The sequence below is a fragment of the Dipteris shenzhenensis genome, chromosome 12, assembly GCF_047967505.1.
Source record: "Dipteris shenzhenensis isolate YYH24624 ecotype China chromosome 12, Dip_SZ_1.0, whole genome shotgun sequence".
Taxonomy (NCBI): Eukaryota; Viridiplantae; Streptophyta; class Polypodiopsida; order Gleicheniales; family Dipteridaceae; genus Dipteris; species Dipteris shenzhenensis.
Genome location: NC_141607.1, coordinates 44,515,007 through 44,540,231, shown reverse-complemented (window position 1 = coordinate 44,540,231; position 25,225 = coordinate 44,515,007). Strand labels below are relative to the sequence as shown.

General features: G+C 49.6%; 1 protein-coding gene across 1 annotated transcript; it reads left to right on the top strand.

Annotated features, from left to right (window-relative positions):
• The first annotated feature begins 32 nt into the window (after positions 1 to 32).
• LOC147896270 (uncharacterized) lies at positions 33 to 23,626 on the top strand. Its single transcript, XM_087382248.1, has 8 exons — positions 33 to 983; positions 1,046 to 1,200; positions 1,273 to 1,464; positions 4,073 to 4,338; positions 7,665 to 7,819; positions 21,458 to 21,594; positions 21,889 to 22,031; positions 23,424 to 23,626. The coding sequence occupies exons 1-8, from the start codon at positions 33 to 35 to the stop codon at positions 23,624 to 23,626; spliced, it is 2,202 nt and encodes a 733-aa protein (XP_087238374.1).
• Positions 23,627 to 25,225: the final 1,599 nt, after the last annotated feature.

The window sequence follows — 25,225 nt, the reverse complement described above, 5'->3', positions numbered from 1 at the left end:
CTCACCTCCCTGCAATCCCTTGGCCTATCCAAATGCCATCAACGCTCACCTCAGCCACATTGCCGTCAACGCTCCTCAACCTCACCTCCCTGCAATCCCTTGGCCTATCCAAATGCACGAGCTTGGCGGAGCTGCCATCAACCCTCGGCAACCTCACCTCCTTGAAATCTCTTGACCTACCCGGATGCATGAGCTTGGCGGAGCTGCCATCAACCCTCCTTGGCAACCTCATCTCCTTGCAATCTCTTGGCCTATCTGCATGCACGAGCTTGGCGGAGCTGCCATCAACCCTCAGCAACCTCAGCTCCCTGCAATCTCTTGACCTATTCGGATGCATGAGGTTGGCGGAGCTGCCATCAACCCTCGGCAACCTCAGCTCCCTGCAAACTCTTGACCTATTTCTATGCACGAGCTTGGCGGAGCTGCCATCAACCCTCGGTAACCTCCGCTTCCTGCAATTCCTTTGCCTACTCGGATGCACAAGCTTGGCGGAGCTGCCATCAACCCTCGGCAACCTCAGATCCATACAATGTCTTTACCTTACGAGCTTGGAGGAGCTGCCATCAACCCTCGGCAACCTCAGCTCCCTGCAATCTCTTAACCTATCCGCATGCACGAGCTTGGCAGAGCTGCCATCAACCCTCGACAACCTCAGCTCCCTGCAATCTCTTTACCTATTCGAATGCATGAGCTTGGTGGAGTTGCCATCAACCCTCAGCAACCTCCGTTCCCTGCAATCTCTTGACCTATCCGGATGCACGAGCTTGGCGGAGCTGCCATCAACCCTCGGCAACCTCAGCTCCCTGCAATCTCTTTACCTATCTGGATGCACGAGCTTGGCGGAGTTGCCATCAACCCTCCTCGGCAACCTCAGCTTCCTCCAATCTCTTGACCTATCTGGATGCACAAGCTTGGCGGAGCTGCCATCAACCCTTGGCAACCTCAGCTCCCTGCAATCTCTTAACCTATCTAGATGCACGAGGGTGGCGGAGCTGCCATCAACCCTTGGAAACCTCAACTCCCTACAATCTCTTCACCTATCCAGAGCACGAGCTTGGCAGAGCTGCCATCAACCCTCGGCAACCTTAGCTCCCTGCAATCTCTTGGCCTATCTGAATGCACGAGCTTGGCGGAGCTGCCATCAACCCTCCTTGGCAACCTCAGCTCCCTGCAATATCTTGACCTATCCGGATGCACGCGGTTGGCGGAGCTGCCATCAACCCTCGGCAACCTCCGCTCCCTGCAATCTCTTAACCTATCCAGATGAATGAGCTTGGCGGAGCTGCCATCAACCCTCGGAAACCTCAGCTCCCTGCAATCTCTTAACCTATCCGAATGCACGAGCTTGGTAGAGCTGCCATCAACCCTCGGCAACCTCAACTCCTTGCAATCTCTTCGCCTAGTCGGATGCACGAGCTTGGCAGAGCTGCCATCAACCCTCGGCAACCTCAGCTCCCTACAATCTCTTTACCTATCTAGATGCACGAGCTTGGCAGAGTTGCCATCAACTTTGACTAGCTTGAGCTCCTTACACATCTACAGGCTGTAACATATCTCTTGAGTATTCACTGTGTAAACACCCCATATCTTGTGTGTTTAAGGGTATTTATAAAACCCCGTAATTATTGTTTTTTATAATCTATACATGCCTCTTCTAACCTTATTCCTATCCCAATGCATTAACTTGTCATCCACCACTTTCTCTTTATGTGGACAATAGTATCCGTGGGAAATAAAATCACAATCTACAATTCTGATCATCACGCCACCAGCAAAAAGCCTATCATTTTCAATTTCTATGTAGAAAAATGCCATGACGAAAAGAAGATTCAATTCAGAACTCACCTCACCCCTGCCCTCTCCCCCTCACCCACACCACATGTGAAGTGCCTACTCCCCCTCCCCCTCTCCCTACTCCCCCTTGGCTTCCTCCCTCTCTCCACATTGGGCATGTGTAGCATATGGGGGGCCTCCCCCCAGATGTGACGCATGCCATATGTGGGTGTTTTTTTTGGTATAAATTGTTTAATTTACAAAAATTTTGTTGATTTTTAAAACAAAACTTCTCGAAAATATATAGAACCTTTTGGGGAAATTCCTTTTTGAGAATTTTTATTTTTAATTTTAAACAAATTGTTTTGAAAATATATAGGCATTATAATTTTATTTTATTTTGAAATTCATATTTTCTTGTCAACATTAAACACAAGGCATGCTCACAAGTACTTTTTGAAATTCATCTTGTCTTGTCAACATTATTACTCCAAGTGTGCATGGGAAGGCTCCTCGTCTTCAGCTTCTACAAGGAGAATGTTTGTGTTCTGCTGGTTCTCTCATCTACATCCTTTGTCACTTAGATCTGTCAGTGGATTCACCTTGCAAAATTTTAGTGTACCACATGCATTCAAAAGGAGGGGTATTTAAATTCACAGGTCCTCACTTCTACTAAACTTCAACAAATTATCCCTCTGTAATATGCCTACTTGCACTCTCTCATTTTTGTTACTTCTACTAAACTTGCACCTTCTTTTGCTGCTGTTGCCTCATACATCCTTGCCTCGCAAGTCCGAAGACTTTACCTATCGGGAGGGGAAGACGCCACATTGCCGTCAACCCTCCGCAACCTCAGCTCCCTGCAATTTCTTGACCTATTCGGATGCATGAGCTTGGCGGACCTTGCATCAACCCTCCTCAACCTCACCTTCCTACAATTTCTTGGCCTATTCAGATGCATGAGCTTGGCCGACTTGCCATCAAGCCCCCTCGGCAACCTCAGCTCCCTGCATCTTTTGACCTATCCAGATGCACGAGCTTGGCGAAGCTACCATCAACCCTCGGCAGCCTCAGCTCCCTACAATCTCTTGACCTATCTGAATGCATGAGCTTGGTGGAGCTGCCATCAAACCCTCAGCAACCTCAGCTCCCTACAATCCCTTCACCTATATGGATGCACGAGCTTTGGCGGAGCTACCATCAACCCTTGGCAACTTCAGCTCCCTGCAATCTCTTCGCCTATCCGGATGCACAAGCTTGGCGAAGCTACCATCAACCCTCGGCAACCTCAACTCCCTGCAATCTCTTTACCTATCCGCATGCACAAGCTTGGCAGAGCTGCCATCAACCCCCCTCGGCAACCTCAGCTCCCTGCAATCTCTTGACCTATCGGGATGCACGAGCTTGGTGGAGCTGCGATCAACCCTCGGCAACCTGAACTTTCTGCAATATCTTGACCTATCCAGATGCACGAGCTTGGCGAAGCTGCCATCAACCCTGGGCAACCTGAGCTCCCTGCAATCTCTTAGCCTATTCAAATGCACGAGCTTGGTGAAGCTGCCATCAACCGTCAGCAACCTCAGCTCCCTCCAATATCTTTACCTATCCAGATGCACGAGCTTGGCGGAGCTGCCATCAACCCTCAGCAACCTCACCTCCCTGTAAGTTCTTTACCTATCCGAATGCATGAGCTTGGCCGAGCTGCCATCAACTTTGACTAGCTTGAGCTCCTTACACATCTATAGGCTGTAACATATCCCTTGAGTATTCACTGTGTAAACACCCCATATTTTGTGTGTTCAAGGGTATTTAAAAAACCCCCTACATATTGTTTTTTATAATCTATACATGCCTCTTCTAACCTTATTCCTATCCCAATGCATCAACTTGTCATCCACCACTTTCTCTTTATGTCAACAATAGTATCCGTGGATAATAAAATCACAATCTACAACTCTGGTCATCATGCCGCCAGCAAGAAGCCTATCATTTTCAATTTCTATGTAGAAAAATGCCATGACAAAAAGAAGATTCAATTCACAACTCATCTCACTCGTGCCCTCTCCCCCTCACCCACACCACATGTGAAGTGCCTACTCCCCCTCCCCCTCTCCCTACTCCCCGTTGACTTCCTCTCCCCACATTGGGCATGCGTAGCATATGGGGGGCCTCCCCCCAGATGTGACGCACGCCATATGTGGGTGTTTTTTTTGGGATAAATTGTTTAATTTACAAAACTTTTGTTGATTTTTAAAACAAAATTTTCGTCAACCCTCGGCAACCTCAGCTCCCTGCATATTCTTGACCTATCCGGATGCACGAGCTTGGCGGAGCTGCCATCAACCCTTGGCAACCTCAGCTCCCTGCAATCTCTTTACCTATCCACATGCACGAGCTTGGCAGAGCTAGCATCAACCCTCGGCAACCTCAGCTCCCTGCAATCTCTTGACCTATCCGGATGCACGAGCTTGACGGAGCTACCATCAACCCTCGGCAACCTCAGCTCCCTACAATCTCTTGACCTATCCAGATGCACGAGCTTGGTGGAGCTACCATCAATCCTCGGTAACCTCAGCTCCCTGCAATATCTTGACCTATCTGAATGCACGAGCTTGGCGGAGCTGCCATCAACCCCCTCCGCAACCTCAACTCCCTCCAATCCCTTTGCCTATCCGGATGCACGAGCCTTGCTTAGCTTTCATCAACCCTTGGCAACCTTAACTCTCTGCAGTCTCTTTACCTATCCGCATGCACAAGCTTGGCAGAGCTGCCTTCAACCCCCCTCGGCAACCTCACCTCCCTGCAATCTCTTGACCTATCGGGATGCACGAGCTTGGTGGAGTTGCCATCAACCCTCGGCAACCTCAGCTCCTTGCAAACTCTTGACCTATTCGAATGCACGAGCTTGGCGGAGTTGCCATCAACTTTGACTAGCTTGAGCTCGTTACACATCTATAGGCTGTAACATATCCCTTGAGTATTCACTGTGTAAACACCCCATATCTTGTGTGTTCAAGGGTATTTAAGAAACCCCCTACATATTGTTTTTTATAATCTATACTTCATTCTTCTAACCTTATTCCTATCCCAATGCATCAACTTGTCATCCACCACCTTCTCTTTATGTCGACAATAGTATCCGTGGATAATAAAATCACAATCTACAACTCTGGTCATCATGCCACCAGCAAAAAGCCTATCATTTTCAATTTCTATGTAGAAAAATGCCATGACAAAAAGAAGATTCAATTCACAACTCACCTCACTCCTGCCCTCTCCCCCTCACCCACACCACATGTGAAGTGCCTACTCCCCCTCCCCCTCTCCCTACTCCCCACTGACTTCCTCTCCCCACATTGAGCATGCGTAGCATATGTGGGGCCTCCCCCCAGATGTGATGCATGCCATATGTGGGTGTTTTGTTTGGGATAAATTGTTTAATTTACAAAACTTTTGTTGATTTTTAAAACAAAACTTCTTGAAAATATATAGAACCTTTTGGGGAAATTCCTTTTTGAGAATTTGTATTTTTATTTTAAAACAAATTGTTTTGAAAATATATAGGCATTATAATTTTTTTAATTTTGAAATTCATATTTTCTTGTCAACATTATACACAAGGCATGCTCACAAGTACTTATACTTTTAAATTTTTTCGAAATTCATCTTGTCTTGTCAACATTATAACTCCAAGTGTGCATGGGAAGGCTCCACGTCTTCAGCTTCTGCAAGGAGAATGTTGGTGTTCCGCTGGTTCTGTCATCTACATCCTTTGTCATTGAGATCTCTCAGGGGGTTCACCTCGCAAAATTTTAGTGTACCACGTGCATTCAAAAGGATGGGTATTTTAATTCACAGGTCCTCACTTCTACTAAACTTCTGCAAAATATCCCTTTGTAATATGCCTACTCGCACTCTCTTATTTTTGTTCCTTCTACTAAACTTGCACCTTCTTCTGCTACTGCTGCCTCACAGGTCCTTCTCTCGCAACTCCGAAGACTTTACCTATCCGGACTCCAAGATGCCACATTGCCATTAGCGCTCGTCATCCGCACCTCCCTGCAATCCCTTGGCCTATCCGAATGCACGAGCTTGGCGGAGCTGCCATCAACCCTCGGCAACCTCCGCTCCCTAAAATCCCTTCGCCTATCCATATGCACGAGCTTGGCGGAGCTTCCACCAACCGCCCTTGGCAACCTCCGCTCCCTGCAATCCCTTAACCTATCCGGATGCACGAGCTTGACGGAGCCGCCATCAATCCTCGGCAACCTCAGCTCCCTGCAATCTCTTAACCTATCCATATGCACGAGCTTGGCGGAGCTGCCATCAACCCTCGGCAACCTCAGCTCCCTGCAATCTCTTGGCCTATACGCATGCACGAGCTTGAAGGAGCTGCCATCAACCCTCGGCAACCTCAGCTCCCTGCAAACTCTTGACCTATCTGCATGCACGAGCTTGGTGGAGCTGCCATCAACCCCCGACAACCTCAGCTCCCTGTAATATCTGGACCTATATGGATGCACGTGCTTGGCGGAGCTGCCATCAACCGTCAGCAACCTCAGCTCCCTGCAAACTCTTGACCTATCCGGATGCACGAGCTCGACGGAGCTGCCATCAATCCTCAGCAACCTCCGCTCCCTACAATCCCTTGGCCTATCCAGATGCATGAGCCTAGCGGAGCTGCCATCAACCCTCGACAACCTCAACTCCCTGCAATCTCTTGACCTATCCAAATGCATGAGCTTGGCGGAGGTGCCATTAACCCTCGGCAACCTTAGCTCCCTGCAATCTCTTGACCTATCCGGATGCACGAGCTTGCTGGAGCTGCCTTCAACCCTCGGTAACCTTACGTCCCTACAATCCCTTCACCTATACGAATGCACGAGCTTGGCGGAGCTACCATCAACCCTCGAGAACTTCAGCTCCTTGCAATCTCTTCGCCTATCCGGATGCATGAGCTTGGCGATGCTACCATCAAACCTAGGCAGCCTCAACTCCCTGCAATCTCTTTACCTATTCGCATGCACAAGCTTGGCAGAGCTGCCATCAACCCCGCTCGGCAACCTCAGCTCCCTACAATCTCTTGACCTATCAGGATGCATGAGCTTGGTGGAGCTGCCATCAACCCTCGGCAACTTGAACTCCCTACAATCTCTTGACCTATCGGGATGCACGAGCTAGGTGGAGCTGCCATCAGCCTTGAGCAACCTGAGCTCCTTGTAATCTCTTGACCTATCCGGATGCAGGAGCTTGGCAGAGCTACCATCAATTCTCGGCAACCTCTGCTCCCTGCAATCCCTTGACCTATTCGGATGCACGAGCCTGGCGGAGCTGCCATCAACCCTCGACAACCTCAGCTCCCTGCAATCTCTTGACCTATCCAGATGCACGAGCTTGGCAGAGCTGCCATCCACCCTCGGCAACCTCAGCTCCCTGCAATCTCTTGACCTATCCAGATGCACGAGCTTGCTAGAGCAACCATCAACCCTCGGTAACCTCAGCTCCCTACAATCCCTTCACCTATACGAATGTAGGAGCTTGGTGGAGGTACCATCAACCCTGGAGAACTTCAGCGCCCTGCAATCTCTTCGCCTATCTGGATGCACGAACTTGGCAAAGCTACCATCAAATCTCGGCAACCTTAACTCCCTGCAATCTCTTTACCTATCTGCATGCACAAGCTTGGCAGAGCTACCATCAACCCCCCTCGGCAACCTCAGCTCCCTGCAATCTCTTGACCTATCGGGATGCATGAGCTTGGTCGAGCTGCCATCAACCCTCGGCAACCTGAGCTCCCTACAATCCCTTGACCTATCAGGATGCATGAGCTTGGTGGAGCTGCCATCAACCCTGGGAAACCTGAGCTCCCTGTAATCTCTTGACCTATCCAGATGCACACTTGGTGGAGCTGCCATCAACCCTGGGCAACTTGAGCTCCCTGCAATCTCTTGACCTATCCAGATGCACGAGCTTGGCGAAGCTGCCATCAACCCTCGGCAACCTTAGCTCCTTGCAATCTCTTAGCCTATTCAAATGCACAAGCTTGGCGAAGCTGCCATTAACCCTCGGGAACCTCAGCTCCCTCCAATATCTTTACCTATCTGCATGCTCGAGCTTGGCGGAGCTGCCATCAACCTTGGGCAACCTCAGCTCCCTACAATCTCTTGACCTATCCAGATGCACGAGCTTGGTGGAGCTGCCATCAACCCTCGGCAACCTCAGGTCCCAGCAATCTCTTGACCTATCCAGATGCACGAGCTTGGTGGAGCTGCCATCAACCCTTGGCAACCTCAGCTCCCTGCAATCTCTTTACCTATCCACATGCACGAGCTTGGCAGAGCTAGCATCAACCCTCGGCAACCTCAGCTCCCTGCAATCTCTTGACCTATCCGGATGCACGAGCTTGACGGAGCTACCATCAACCCTCGGCAACCTCAGCTCCCTACAATATCTTGACCTATCCATATGCACGAGCTTGGCGGAGCTGCCATTAACACTCAGCAACCTCAGCTCCCTGCAATCTCTTGACCTATCCGGATGCATGAGCTTGGCGGAGCTGCCATCAACCCTCGGCAACCTCAGCTCCCTGCAATCTCTTCACCTATCTGGATGCACAAGCTTGGCGGAGCTGCCATCAACCATCGGCAACCTCAGCTCGTTGCAATCTCTTAGCCTATCCGCATGCATGAGCTTGGCGGAGCTGCCATCAGCCCTCGGCAACCTCAGCTCCCTGCAATCTCTTTACCTATCTGCATGCACGAGCTTGGCGGAGCTGCCATCAACCCTCGACAACCTTTGCTCCTTGCAATATCATGACCTATCCGGATGCACGCGCTTGTCGGAGCTGCCATCAACCCTCGGCAACCTCAGCTCCCTGCAATCTCTTAACCTATCCAGATGCATGAGCTTGGCAAAGATGCCATCAACTTTGACTAACCTGAGCTGCTTATACATCTACAGGACATAACATATCCCTCGAGTATTCATGGTGGGTTGTTGAATCAGTCAGGTAAATGCACCGTCTCTCCGCACTTTGGGCATGCGTAGCATATGGGGGGCCTCCCCCTAGATGTAACGCATGCCATATGTGGGTTTTTTTTTAAGGATAAATTGTTTAATTTACAAAACTTTTGTTGATTTTTAAAACAAAACTTCTCGAAAATATATAGAACCTTTTGGGGAAATTCCTTTTTGAGAATTTTTATTTTTAATTTTAAATAAATTGTTTTGAAAATATATAGGCATTATATTTTTTTTTTATTTTGAAATTAATATTTTCTTGTCAACATTATACACAAGGCATGCTCACAAGTACTTTTTGAAATTCATCTTGTCTTGTCAACATTATTACTCCAAGTGTGCATGGGAAGGCTCCACATCTTCAGCTTCTGCATCGAGAATGTTTGTGTTCTGCTGGATCTCTCATCTACATCCTTTGTCACTGAGATCTATCAGGGGGTTCACCTTGCAAAATTTTAGTGTACCATGTGCATTCAAAAGGAGGGGTATTTTAATTCACAAGTCCTCACTTCTACTAAACTTCAACAAAATACCCCTCTGTAATATGCCTACTCGCACTCTCTCATTTTTGTTACTTCTACTAAACTTGCACCTTCTTCTGCTACTGCTGCCTCATAGGTCCTTCCCTCGCAAGTCTGAAGACTTTACCTATCGGGAGGGGAAGACGCCACATTGCCGTCAACCCTCCGCAACCTCAGCTCCCTGCAAATTCTTGACCTATCTGAATGCACGAGCTTGGCGGATCTGCCATCAACCCTCCTCAACCTCACCTTCCTGCAATTTCTTAGCCTATTCAGATGCATGAGCTTGGCGGAACTGCCATCAAGCCCCCTCGGCAACCTCAGCTCCCTGCAATCTTTTGACCTATCCAGATGCACGAGCTTGGCGAAGCTGCCATCAACCCTCGGCAACCTCAGCTCCCTAATCTGGATGCACGAGCTTGGTGGAGCTGCCATCAACCCTCGGCAACCTCAACTCCCTAAAATCCCTTAACCTATAGGGATGCACGAGCTTGGCGGAGCTACCATCAACTGTTGGCAACTTTAGCTCCCTACAATCTCTTCACCTATCCGGATGCACAAGCTTGGTGAAGCTACCATCTACCCTTGGCAACCTCAACTCCCTGCAATCTCTTTACCCATCCGCATGCACAAGCTTGGCAGAGCTGCCATCACCCCCCCTCGGCAACCTCAGCTCCCTGCATTCTCTTGACCTATCGGGATGCACGAGCTTGGTGGAGCTGCCATCAACCCTCGGCAACGTGAGCTCCCTGCAATATCTTGACCTATCCAGATGCACGAGCTTGGCGAAGCTACCATCAACCCTCGCCAACCTCAACTCCCTGCAATCTCTTAGCCTATTCACATGCATGAGCTTGGCGAAGCTACCCTCAACCCTCGGATACCTCAGCTCCCTCCAATATCTTTACCTATCCAGATGCACGAGCTTGGCGGAGCTGCCATCAACCCTCAGCAACCTCACCTCCCTGCAAGTTCTTTACCTATCCGGATGCACGAGCTTGGCGGAGCTGCCATCAACTTTGACTAGCTTGAGCTCCTTACACATCTATAGGCTGTAACATATCCCTTGAGTATTCACTGTGTAAACACCCCATATCTTGTGTGTTCAAGGGTATTTAAAAAACCCCCTACATATTGTTTTTTATAATCTATACATGCCTCTTCTAACCTTATTCCTATCCCAATGCATCAACTTGTCATCCACCACTTTCTCTTTATGTCTACAATAGTATCCATGGGAAAAAAAATCAAAATCTACAACTCTGGTCATCACGCCACCAGCAAAAAGCCTATCATTTTCAATTTCATTTTGTTCCTTCTTGCACCTTCTTCCGCTGCTGCTGCCTCACAGGTCCTTCTCTCGCAACTCCAAAGACTTTACCTATCGGGATGCCAAGATGCCACATTGCCGTCACCGCTCCTCAACCTCACCTCCCTGCAATCCCTTGGCCTATTCGAATGCACAAGCTTGGCAGAGCTGCCATCAACCCTCGGCAACCTCCGCTCCCTGCAATTCCTTCGCCTATCCATATGCACGCGCTTGGCGGAGCTACCATCAACCCTCGGCAACCTCCGCTCCCTACAATCCCTTTGCCTATCTGGATGCACGACCTGAGCTGCCATCAACCCTTGGCAACCTCAGCTCCCTGTAATCTCTTGGCCTATCCAAATGCACGAGCTTGGTGGAGCTGCCATCAACCCTCCTCGGCAACCTCAGCTTCCTGCAACCTCTTGACCTATCCGGATGCATGAGCTTGGGGGAGCTACCATCAACCCTTGGCAACCTCAGCTCCCTGCAATCCCTTCACCTATACGAATGCACGAGCTTGGCAGAGCTGCCATCAACCCTCAGCAACCTCAGCTCCTTGCAAACTCTTGACCTATTCGGATGCACGAGCTTGGCGGAGCTGCCATCAACCCCTCAACAAGCTCAACTCCTTGCGATATCTTCAACCATTTATGGGTAGTCAAAATGGCTTCCAAAAGCTATTGTTATTTCCATTCACACCATTTATGGGTACTCAAAATGATGGAAATGATTGGTTCACAAATTGCACAAAGTTGTACATAGTTTACAAATTAATGAAGTATTTCAAAAAAATTTGTGTACTTGCCATCGGCCCTCAACAAGCTCAACTCCTTGCGATCTCTTCAACTAAACAATACCTTGCAAGAGGCTTGTGTGATGCACTTGGCTAATGCATGTGTTATACAAATCAATACAGTGTCCTGCAAGTCAATCCTACTTTTCCCAATTCCACATTGGTTCTTGATGTATTTCTTGTTCATATGTTCTACTCCTATGATAGCCTTGGTTTAGAGAGAGAGAGAGAGAGAGAGAGAGAGAGAGACTGTATTCGGATGCACGAGCTTGGCAGAGCTACCATCAATTGCGAAGATGTTACCTATCGGGACTCAAAGATGCCACATTGCAGTCAGTGCTCCTCAACCTCACCTCCCTGCAATCCCTTGGCCTATTCGCATGCACGAGCCTGGCGGAGCTGCGATCAAAAAGCCTCGGCAACCTCAGCTCCCTACAATCTCTTGACCTATCTGTATGCATGAGCTTGGCGGACCTGCCATTAACCCTCGACAACCTCAGCTCCCTGCAATCTCTTTACCTATCCCCATGCACGAGCTTGGCGGAGCTACCATCAAGCTTGGGCAACCTCAGCTCCGTGCAATCTCTTTACCTATCCGCATGCATGAGCTTGGCGGAGTTGCCATCAACCCTCGGCAAACTCAGCTCCCTGCAATCTCTTGGCCTATCCACATGCACGAGCTTGGCCGAGCTGCCATCAACCCCCCTCGGCAACCTCAGCTCCCTGCAATATCTTGACCTATCCACATGCATGAGCTTGGCGGAGCTGCCATCAATCCTCAGCAACCTCAGCTCCCTGCAATATCTTGACCTATCCGGATGCATGTGCTTGGCAGAGCTACCATCAACCCTCGACAACCTCAACTCCCTTCAACAAGCTCAACTCCTTGCGATCTCTTCAATCATTTATGGGTAGTCAAAATGGCTTCCAAAAGCTATTGTTATTTCCATTCACACCATTTTTGGGTACTCAAAATGATGGAAATGATTGGTTCACAAATTGCACAAAGTGGTAAATAGTTTAGAAATTAATGAAGTATTTCAAAAAAATTTGTGTACTTGCCATCGGCCCTCAACAAGCTCAAATCCTTGCAATGCCTTGGCCTATCCGAGTGCATGAGATTGGCGGAGCTGCCATCAACCCTCGGCAACCTCACCTCCTTGGAATCTCTTGACCTACCCGGAGGCACGAGCTTGGCAGAGCTGCCATCAACCCTCGGCAACCTCTGCTCCACGCAAACCCTTGGCCTATCCGGAGGCACGAGCTTGGCGGAGCTGCCATCAACCCTCAGCAACCTTAGCTCCCTGCAATCTCTTTACCTATCTGAATGCACGAGCTTGGCGGAGCTGCCATCAACCCTCGGCAACCTCAGTTCCCTACAATCTCTTGGCCTGTTTGAATGCACGAGCTTGGCAGAGCTGCCATCAACTTTGACCAACCTCAGCTCCCTGCAATCTCTTAACCTATCCGTATGCATGAGCTTGGAGGAGCTGCCATCAACCCTCGGCAACCTCAGCTCCCTGCAATCTCTTTACCTATCTGCATGCATGAGCTTGGCGGAGCTGCCATCAAGCCCCCTCGACAACCTCAGCTCCTTGCAATCCCTTTACCTATACGGATGCACGAGTTTGGAGGAGCTACCATCAACCGTCGGCAACCTCAGCTCTCTACAATCCCTTCACCTATACGAATGCACAAGATTGGTGGAGTTGCCATTAACCCTTGAAAACCTCAGCTCCCTGCAATCTCTTGACCTATCAGAATGCACAAGCTTTGGCGGAGCTGTCATCAACCCGCGGCAACCTCAGCTGCCTACAATCTCTTTACCTGTCTAGATGCACGAGCTTGGCAGAGCTACCATCAACCCTCGGCACCCTCAGCTCCCTGCAAACTCTTGACCTATTCGGATGCATGAGCTTGGTGGAGCTGCTATCAACCCTCGGCAACCTCAGCTCCCTGTAATCTCTTCGCCTATACGGATGCATGAGCTTGGCGGAACTGCCATCAACCCTCGGCAACCTCAGCCCCCTCTAATTTCTTGACTTATTCGGATGCCTGTTCGTCTCGACAACAGTTCGTCAACCATGTTCTCGACTCCTGAAAAGCATGGAGCTTCGTTTCCTTACAGCGCAAACGGATCAGATTGACTGCCCGCTCGAAGGCCTCCAGCTTCGCTACCTCTCCATCACAACACCCTTTTACTTCGATCGTCCATTGTTGCAATTGCAATTGGAGAGCATGCCCGAGCTCCGGATCTTACAAAGCATGAACATGGGTGTGCAGCAGTTGAACGTCGACGTCCTCGACAAGACGGGGAGCATGCCCACGCTTAGAGTCCTAGAGCTCGTTGGACAGAAAGAGCTGCGAAATATCCCTCCATAGGTCCTCACTTCTAATAAACTTCTACAAAGTATCCCTCTGTAATATGCCTACTCGCACTCTCTCATTTTTGTTACTTCTACTAAACTTGCACCTTCTTCCGCTGCTGCTGCTGCCTCACAGGTCCTTCTCTCGCAACTCTAAAGACTTTACCTATCGGCACTCCAAGACGTTACATTGCCGTCAGCGCTCCTCAACCTCACGTCCCTGCAATCCCTTCACCTATCCGAATGCAAGAGCTTGGTGGAGCTGCCATCAACCCTCGGCAACCTCAGCTCCCTGCAATCTCTTCACCTATCCGAATGGACGAGCTTGGCGGAGCTGCCATCAACCCCCCTTGGCAACCTCAACTCCCTGCAATCTCTTAACCTACTCAAATGCACGAGCTTGGCAAAGCTGCCATCAACCCTCAACTTCTTGTAATATTTTAACCTATTCGAATGCACGAGCTTGGAGGAGCTGCCATCAAGCCCCCTGAGCAACATTAGCTACCCGCAATCTCTTGACCTATCCAGATGCACCAACTTGGTGGAGCTACCATCAACCCTTGGCAACCTCAGCTCCCTGCAATATATTCACCTATCCAGATGCATGAGCTTGGCGGAGCTACCATCAAGCCGCCTTGGCAACCTCAGCTCCCTGCAATCTCTTAACCTATTTGGATGCACGAGCTTGACGAAGTTGCTGTCAACCCTCGGTAACCTCAGCTCCCTACAATCTCTTCGCCTATCCAGATGCACGAGCTTGGCGGAGTTGCCATCTACCCCCCTTTGCAACCTCAGCTCCTTGCAATCTCTTCATCTATCTGGATGCATGAGCTAAGTGGAGCTGCCATCAAGGCCCCTCGGCAACCGCAGCTCCCTACAATCTCTGGACCTATCCGAAAGCATGAGCTTGGCGGAGCTGCCATCAACCCTCGGCAACCTCAGCTCGCTGCAATATCTTTACCTATCCGGATGCACGAGCTTAGAAGAGCTGCCATCATGCCCCCTCGGCAACCTCAGATCCCTGCAATCTCTTAACCTATTTAGATGCACGAGCTTGGCAGAGCTGCCATCAACCCTCGGCAACCTCAACTCCCTGCAATCTCTTCACCTATATGGATGCACAACTTGGAAGACTTGCCATCACCGCAACCTCAGCTCCCTACAATCTCTTGGCCTATCCGGATGCACGAGCTTGGCGGAGCTGCCATCAACCCCCCTCGGCAACCTCAGCTCCCTGTAATCTCTTGACCTATCTTGATGCACGAGCTTGGTGGAGCTGCCATCAAGCCCCCTCGGCAACCTGAGCTCCTTGCAATCTCTTGACCTATCTAGATGCACGAGCTTGGCGGAGCTGCCATCAACCCTCAACAACCTCAGCTCCCTACAATCTCTTGATGTATCCGGATGCACGAGCTTGGCACAGCTACCATCAACCCTCGGCGACTTCAACTCCCTACAATCCCTTCACCTATACGGATGCACGACCTTGGCGGAGCTACCATCAACCCTCGGCAACTTCAGCTCCCTGCAATCTCTTGGCCTATACGCATGCACGAGCTTGGCGGAGCTGCCATCAACCCTTGGCAACCTCAGCTCCCTGCAAACTCTTGACCTATTCGCATGCACGAGCTTGGTGGGGCTCCCATCAACCCTCGCCAACCTCAGCTCCCTGTAATATCTTGACCTATATGGATGTACGGGCTTGGTGGAGCTCCCATCAACCCTCGACAACCTCAGCTCCCTGCAAACTCTTGACCTATCCGGATGCACGAGCTTGGCGCAGCTGCCATCAATCCTCGGCAACCTCCGCTCCCTGCAATCCCTTGGCCTATCTGGATGCACGAGCTTGGCGGAGCTACCATCAACCCTCGACAACCTCAGCTCCTTGCAATCTCTTGACCTATCGAAATACACGAGCTTTGCGAAGCTGCCATCAACCCTCGGCAACCTCAGCTCCCTGCAATCTCTTGACCTATTCGGATGCATGAGCTTGGTGAAGCTGCCATCAACCCTCGGCAACCTCAGCTCCCTACAATCCCTTCACCTATACGGATGCACGAGCTTGGTGGAGTTACCATCAACCCTCGGCAACTTCAGCTCCCTGCAATCTCTTCGCCTATCCGGATGCATGAGCTTGGCGAAGCTACCATCAGCCCTCGGCAACCTCAACTCCCTGCAATCTCTTTACCTATCTGCATGCACAAGCTTGGTAGAGCGACCATCAACCCCCCTCGGCAACCTAAGCTCCCTGCAATCTCTTGACCTATCGGGATGCATTAGCTTGGTGGAGCTGCCGTCAACCCTCGGCAACCTGAGCTCCCTGCAATCTCTTGACCTATCGGGATGCATGAGCTTGGTGGAGCTGCCATCAATCCTCGGCAATCTGAGCTCCCTGCAATCTCTTGACCTATCCAGATGCATGAGCTTGGCGAAGCTGCCATCAACCCTCGGCAACCTCAGCTCCCTGCAATCTCTTAGCCTATTCAAATGCACGAGCTTGGCGAAGCTGCCATTAACCCTCGGCAACCTCAGCTCCCTCCAATATCTTTACCTATCCACATGCACGAGCTTGGAGGAGCTGCCATCAACCCTCGGCAACCTCAGCTCCCTGCAATCTCTTGACCTATCGAGATGCACGAGCTGGGCGGAGCTACCATCAACCCTCGGCAACCTCAGCTGCCTGCAATCTCTTTACCTATTCGCATGCACGAGCTTGGTAGAGCTGCCATCAACCCTCGGGAACCTCAGCTCCCTGCAATCTCTTGATCTATCCAGATGCACGAGCTTGGCGGAGCGGCCATCATCCCTCGGCAACCTCAGCTCCTTGCAATCTCTTGACCTATCCGGATGCACGAGCTATGCACAGCTACCATCAACCCTCGGTGACTTCAACTCCCTGGAATCGCTTCACCTATACGGATGCATGACCTTGGCAGAGCTACCATCAACCCTCGGCAACTTCAGCTCCCTGCAATCTCTTGGCCTTTATGCAAGCACGAGCTTGGCGGAGCTGCCATCAACCCTCGGCAACCTCAGCTCCCTGCAAACTCTTGACCTATCCGCATGCACGAGCTTGGCGGAGCTCCCATCAACCCTCGCCAACCTCAGCTCCCTGTAATATCTTGACCTATATGGATGCACGTGCTTGGCGGACCTCCCATCAACCCTCGGCAGCCTTAGCTCCCTGCAAACTCTTGACCTATCCAGATGCACGAGCTTGGCGGAGCTACCATCAATCCTCGGCAACCTTCACTCCCTGCAATGCCTTGGCCTATCCGGATGCACGAGCTTGGCGGAGCTGCCATCAACCCTCGGCAACCTCAACTCCATGCAATCTCTTGACCTATCCAAATGCACGAGCTTAGTAGAGCTGCCATCAACCCTCGGCAACCTCAGCTCCCTGCAATCTCTTGACCTATCCGGATGCATGAGCTTGGTGGAGCTGCCATCAACCCTCGGCAACCTCAGCTGCTTACAATCCCTTCACCTATACGGATGCACGAGCTTGGTGGAGCTACCATCAACCCTCGGCAACTTCAGCTCCCTGCAATCTCTTCGCTTATCCGGATGCATGAGCTTGGCAAAGCTACCATCAGCCCTCGGCAACCTCAACTCCTTGCAATCTCTTTACCTATCCGCATGCACAAGCTTGGTAGAGTGACCATCAACCCCCCTCGGCAACCTAAGCTCCCTGCAATCTCTTGACCTATCAGGATGCATTAGCTTGGTGGAGCTACCGTCAACCCTCGGCAACTTGAGCTCCCTGTAATCTCTTGACCTATCGGGATGCATGAGCTTGGTGGAGCTGCCATCAACCCTCGGCAACCTGAGCTCCCTGCAATCTCTTGACCTATCCAGATGCACGAGCTTGGCAAAGCTGCCATCAACCCTCGGCAACCTCAGCTCCCTCCGATCTCTTAGCCTATTCAAATGCACGAGCTTGGCGAAGCTGCCATTAACCCTTGGCAACCTCAGGTCCCTCCAATATCTTTACCTATCCGCATGCACGAGCTTGGCGGAGCTGCCATCAACCCTCGGCAACCTCAGCTCCCTGCAATCCCTTGACCTATCAAGATGCATGAGCTTGGCAGAGTTGCCATCAACCCTCGACAACCTCAGCTCCCTACAATCTCTTTACCTATCCGCATGTGCGAGCTTGGCAGAGCTGCCATCAACCCTCGGCAACCTTAGCTCCCTGCAATCTCTTGATCTATCCAGATGCACGAGCTAGGCAGAGCTGCCATCAACCCTCGGCAACCTCAGCTCCCTGCAATCTCTTGACCTATCTAGATGCACGAGCTTGGCGGAGCTGCCATCAACCGTGGGCAACCTCAGCTCCCTCCAATTTCTTAACCTATCCGCATGCAGGAGCTTGGCGGAGCTGCCATCAACCCTCGGCAACCTCAGCTCCCTGCAATCTCTTTACCTATCTGCATGCATGAGCTTGGCGGAGCTACCATCAACCCTCGGCAACCTCTGCTCCCTGCAATATCTTGACCTATCCGGATGCACGAGCTTGGCAGAGCTGCCATCAACTTTCACCACCGTGAGCTCCTTATACATCTACAGGCTGTAACATATCCCTCGAGTATTCATTGTGTAAAAACCCCATATCTTGTGTGTTGAAGGGTATTTTAGAAACCCCCTACATATTGTTTTTTGTAATCTATACGTGCCTCTTCTAACCTTATTCCTATCCCAATGCATTAACTTGTCATTTACCACTTTATCTTTATGTGGACAATAGTATCCGTGGGAAATAAAATCATAATCTACAACTCTGATCATCACGCCACTGCCAAAAAGCCTATCGTTTTTTATTTTATGTACTTGCCATCAGCCCTCAACAAGCTCAACTCCTTGCGATCTCTTCAACCATTTATGGGTAGTCAAAATGGCTTCCAAAAGCTATTGTTATTTCCACTCACACCATTTATGGGTACTCAAAATGATGGAAATGATTGGTTCACAAATTGCTCAAAGTGGTACATTGTTTACAAATTAATGAAGTATTTCAAAAAAATTTGTGTACTTGCCATCAGCCCTCAACAAGCTGAACTCCTGGTGATCTCTTCAACTAAACAATACCTTGCAAGAGGCTCATGTGATGAACTTGGCTGATGCATGTGTTATACAAACAAATACAGTGTCCTGCAAGTCAATCCTACTTTTCCCAATTCCACATCAGTTCTTGATGTATTTCTTGTTCGTATGTTCTACTCCTATGATAGCCTTGGTTTAGAGAGAGAGAGAGAGAAAGAGAGAGATAGACTATATTCGGATGCACGAGCTTGGCAGAGCTACCATCAATTGCGAAGACTTTACCTATCGGGACTCCTCCATAGGTCCTCACTTCTACTAAACTTATGCAAAGTATCCCTCTGTAATATGCCTACTCGCACTCTCTCATTTTTGTTCCTTCTACTAAACTTGCACCTTCTTCTGCTACTGTTGCTGCCTCACAGGTCCTTCGCTTGCAACTCCGAAGACTTTACCTATCGGGACTCCAAGATGCCACATTGCCATCAGCGCTCCTCAACCTGACCTCCCTGCAATCCCTTGGCCTATCCGAATGCACGAGCTTGGTGGAGCTGCCATCAACCCTCGGCAACCTCAGCTCCCTGCAAACTCTTGAGCTATCCGAATGCACGAGCTTGGCGGAGCTGCCATCAACCCTCGGCAACCTCAGCTCCCTGCAATCTCTTAGCCTATATGCATGCACGAGCTTGGCGGAGCTGCCATCAACCCTCGGCGGCAACCTCAGCTCCTTGCAAACTCTTTACCTACAGGGATGCACGAGCTTGGCGGAGCTACCATCAACCCTCGGCAACCTCAGCTCCCTGCAAACTCTTTACCTACACGGATGCACGAGCTTGGTGGAGCTGCCATCAACCCTCGGCAACCTCAGCTCCCTGCAATTTCTTGACCTATTCGGATGCACGAGCTTGGCAGAGCTGCCATCAACCCTCGGCAACCTTAGCTCCTTGCAATATCTTAACCTATTTGGATGCACGAGCTTGGCAGAGCTGCCATCAAGCCCCCTCGACAACCTCAGCTCCCTGCAATCTCTTGACCTATCTGGATGCACGAGCTTGGCAAAGCTGCCATCAACCCTCGCCAACCTCAGCTCCCTGCAAACTCTTCACCTACACGGATGCAAGAGCTTGGCGGAGCTACCATCAACCCTCGGCAACCTCAGCTCCCTACAATATCTTAACCTATATGGATGCACGAGCCTAGCGGAGCTGCCATCAACCCTCGACAACCTCAGGTCCCTGCAAACTCTTCACCTATCCCAATGCATGGGCTTGGCGGAGCTACCATCAACCCTCGGCAACCTCAGCTCCCTGCAAACTCTTCACCTATTCGGATGCATGAGCTTGGCGGACCTGCCATCAACCCTCGGCAACCTCAGCTCCTTGCAATCTCTTCGCCCATACAGATGCACGAGCTTGGCGGAGCTGCCATCAACCCTCGGCAACCTCAGCTCCCTGCAATCTCTTGGCCTATTCGGATGCACGCGCTTGGCGAAGCTGCCATCAACCCTTGGTAACCTCAGCTCCGTGCAATATCTTCACCTATCCGGATGCACGAGCTTGGCGGAGCTACCATCAACCCTCGGAAACCTCAGCTCCCTGCAATCTTCTAACCTATCTAGATGTACGAGCTTGGCAGAGCTGCCATCAACCCTCGGCAACCTCAGCTCCCTGCAATCTCTTCGCCTAGTCGGATGCACGAGCTTGGCGGAGCTGCCATCAACCCTCGGCAACCTCAGCTCCCTACAATCTCTTTACCTATCTAGATGCATGAGCTTGGCAGAGTTTCCATCAACTTTGACTAGCTTGAGCTCCTTACACATCTACAGGCTGTAACATATCCCTTGAGTATTCACTCTATAAACACCCCATATCTTGTGTGTTCAAGGGTATTTAATAAAACCCCATAATGATTGTTTTTTATAATCTATACATGCCTCTTCTAATCTTATTCCTATCCCAATGCATTAACTTGTCATCCACCACTTTCTCTTTATGTGGACAATAGTACCCATGGAAAATAAAATCACAATCTACAACTCTGATCATCACGCCAGCAGCCAAAAGCCTATCATTTTCAATTTGTATGTAGAAAAATGCCATGACAAAAAGAAGATTCAATTCAGAACTCACCTCACTCCTGCCCTCTCTCCCTCACCCACACCACATGTGAAGTGCCTACTCCCCCTCCCCTCTCCCTACTCCCCCCTGACTTCCTCCCTCTCCCCACATTGGGCATGCGTAGCATATGGGGGGGCCTCCCCTAAGATGTGACGCATGCCATATGTGGGTGTTTTTTTTGGTATAAATTGTTTAAGTTACAAATCTTTTGTTGATTTATAAAACAAAACTTCTTGAAAATATATAGAACCTTTTGGGGAAATTCCTTTTTGAGAATTTTTATGTTTATTTTTAAACAAATTTTTTTGAAAATATATAGGCATTATAATTTTATTTTATTTTGAAATCCATATTTTCTTGTCAACATTATACACAAGGCATGCTCACAAGTACTTACACAAGGCATGCTCACAACATGCTTCCTTAGAGCGCAAATGGATCACATCCTTAGAGCGCAATTGCAATTGGGGAGCATGCCCAAGCTCTAGATCTTACAAAGCATGAACATGGGTGTGCAGCAATTGAACGTCGACGTCCTCGACAAGACGGGGAGCATGCCCACGCTTAGAGTCTTAGAGCTTGTTGGACAGAATGAGCTGCAAAATATACCTCCACAGGTCCTCACTTCTACTAAACTTCTGCAAAGTATCCCTCTGTAATATGCCTACTCGCACTCTCTCATTTTTGTTCCTTCTACTAAACTTGCACCTTCTTCCGCTGCTGCTGCCTCACAGGTCCTTCTCTTGCAACTCCAAAGACTTTACCTATCGGGACTCCAAGATGCCACATTGCTGTCAGCGCTCCTCAACCTCACCTCCCTGCAATCTCTTTACCTATTCGCATGCACGAGCTTGGCGGAGCTGCCATCAACCCTCGGCAACCTCAGCTCCCTGCAATATCTTAACCTATATGGATGCACGAGCTTGGCGGAGCTGCCATCAACCCTCAGCAACCTCAGCTCCCTGCAAACTCTTGGCCTATCCAGATGCACAAGCTTGGTGGAGCTGCCATCAACCCTCGGCAACCTGAGCTCCCTGCAATCTCTTGACCTATCCGAATGCATGAGCTTGGCGGACTTGCCATCAACCCTTGGCAACCTCTGCCCCCTGCAATCTCTTATTCTATCTGCACGAACGAGCTTGGCGGAGCTGCCATCAACCCTCGACAACCTCCGCTCCGTCAAATATCTTAACCTATCCAGATGCACATGCTTGGCGGAGCTGCCATCAACCCTCGGCAACCTCAGCTCCCTGCAAACTCTTCACCTATCTGTATGCACGAGCTTGGCAGAGCTGCCATCAACTTTGACCAACCTGAGCTCCTTATACATCTACATGCCGTAACATATCCCTCTAGTATTCATTGTGTAAAAACCCCATATCTTGTGTGTTGAAGGGTATTTTAGAAACCCCCTACATATTGTTTTTTGTAATCTATAGGTGCCTCTTCTAATCTTATTCCTATCCCAATGCATTAACTTGTCATTTATGACTTTATCTTTATGTGGACAATAGTATCCGTGGGAAATAAAATCACAATCTACAACTCTGATCATCACGCCACTGCCAAAAAGCCGATTGTTTTTTGTTTTATGTACTTGCCATCGGTCCTCAACAAGCTCAACTCCTTGCGATCTCTTCGACCATTTATGGGTAGTCAAAATGGCTTCCAAAAGCTATTATTATTTCCATTCACACCATTTATGGGTACTCAAAATGATGGAAATGATTGGTTCACAAATTGCACAAAGTGGTACATAGTTTAGAAATTAATGAAGTATTTCAAAAAAATTTGTGTACTTGCCATCGGCCCTCAACAAGCTCAACTCCTTCCGATCGCTTCAACTAAAAAATACCTTGCAAGAGGCTCATGTGATGCACTTGGCTGATGCATGTGTTATACAAACCAATACAGTGTCCTGCAAGTCAATCCTACTTTTCCGAATTCCACATCGGTTCTTGATGTATTTCTTGTTCGTCTGTTCTACTCCTATGATAGCCTTGGTTGAGAGAGAGAGAGAGAGAGAGAGAGAGAGACTATATTCGGATGCACAAGCTTGGCGGAGCTACCATCAACTGCGAAGACTTTACTTATCGAGACTCCAAGATGCCACATTGCTGTCAGCCCTCCTCAACCTCACCTCCGTGCAACTTCTTTGCCTATCCGGATGCACGAGCTTGGCGGAGCTACCATCAAGCCTCGGCAACCTCAGCTCCCTGCAATCTCTTAACCTACTCAAATGCACGACCTTGGCAGAGCTGCCATCAACCCTCAACTCCTTGCAATATTTTAACCTATCCGAATGCACGAGCTTGGCAGAGTTGCCATCAAGCCCCCTCAGCAACATTAGCTACCTGCAATCTCTTGACCTATCCGGATGCACGAGCTTGGCAGAGCTACCATCAACCCTTGGCAACCTCAGCTCCCTGTAATATCTTGACTTATCCAGATGCATGAGCTTGGTAGAGCTTCGTTTCCTTACAGCGGAAATGAATCAGATTGATTGCCCACTCAAAGGCCCAGCTTCGCTACCTCTCCATCACAATACCCTTCTACTTCGATCGTCCATTGTTGCAATTGCAATTGGGGAGCATGCCCAAGCTCCAGATCTTACAAACCATAAACATGGGTGTGCAGCAATTGAACGTCGATGTCCTCCACAAGACGGGAAGCATGCCCACGCTTAGAGCTGCAAAATATCCCTCCACAGGTCCTCACTTCTACTAAACTTCTGCAAAGTATCCCTCTATAATATGCCTACTCGCACTCTCTCATTTTTGTTACTTCCTACTAAACTTGCACCTTCTTCCGCTGCTGTTGCCTCACAGGTCCTTCTCTCGCAACTCCGACGACTTTACCTATCGGTACTCCAAGACGCCACATTGCCGCCAGCCCTCCTCAACCTCACCTCCTTGGAATCTCTTGGCCTATCCAAATGCATGAGCTTGGCGGAGCTGCCATCAACCCTCGACAACCTCAGCTCTATTCAATCTCTTGACCTATCCGCATGCACGAGCTTGGCGGAGCTGCCATCAACCCTCGGCAACCTCAACTCCCTACAATCTCTTGACCTATTCGCATGCACGAGCTTGGCAGAGCTGCCATCAACCCTCCTCGGCAACCTCAGCTCCTTGCAATCTCTTCGCCTATCGAGACGCACGAGCTTGGTGGAGCTACCATCAACCCTCAACAACCTCAGCTCCCTGCAACCCCTTCGCCTATCCGCATGCACGAGCTTGGCAGAGGTGCCATCAACACTTGGCAACCTCAACTCCCTGCAATCTCTTAGCCTATTCAAATGCATGAGCTTGGTGGAGCTGCCATCAACAACCTCAGCTCCCTGCAATCTCTTGGCCTATCCGGATGCACGAGCTTGAAGGAGCTGCCATCATCCCTCGGCAACCTGAGCTCCCTGCAATCTCTTAACCTATCTGCATGCACGAGCTTGGTGGAGCTGCCATCAACCCTCGGCAACCTCAACTCCTGCAATCTCTTGACCTATCCAAATGCACGAGCTTGGCGGAGCTGCCATCAACCCTCGGCAACCTTAGCTCCCTACGATATCTTAACGATGGATGCACGAGCTTGGTGGAGCTACCATCAACCCTTGGCAACCTCAGCTCCCTGCAAACTCTTCACCTATTCGGATGCACGAGCTTGGAGGAGCTGCCATCAACTTTGACCAACCTGAGCTCCTTACACATCTACAGGCCATAACATATCCCTCGAGCATTCATTGTGTAAAAACCCCATATCTTGTGTGTTGAAGGGTATTTTAGAAACCCCCAACATATTGTTTTTTGTAATCTATACGTGCCTCTTTTAACCTTATTCCTATCCCAATGCATTAACTTGTCATTTACCACTTTATCTTTACGTGGACAATAGTATCCGTGGGAAATAAAATCACAATCTACAACTCTGATCATCACGCCACTGCCAAAAAGCCGATCGTTTTTTATTTTATGTACTTGCCATCGGCCCTCAACAAGCTCAACTCCTTGCGATCTCTTCAACCATTTATGGGTAGTGAAAATGGCTTCCAAAAGCTATTGTTATTTCTATTCACACCATTTATGGGTACTCAAAATGATGGAAATGATTGGTTCACAAATTGCACAGAGTGGTACATAGTTTAGAAATTACATTGCAACCTCAGATCCCTGCAATCTCTTAACCTATTTAGATGCACGAGCTTGGTGAGCTACCATCAACCCTTGGCAACCTCAGCTCCCTATAATCTCTTGACATATCCAGATGCACGAGCTTGGCGTAGCTACCATCAA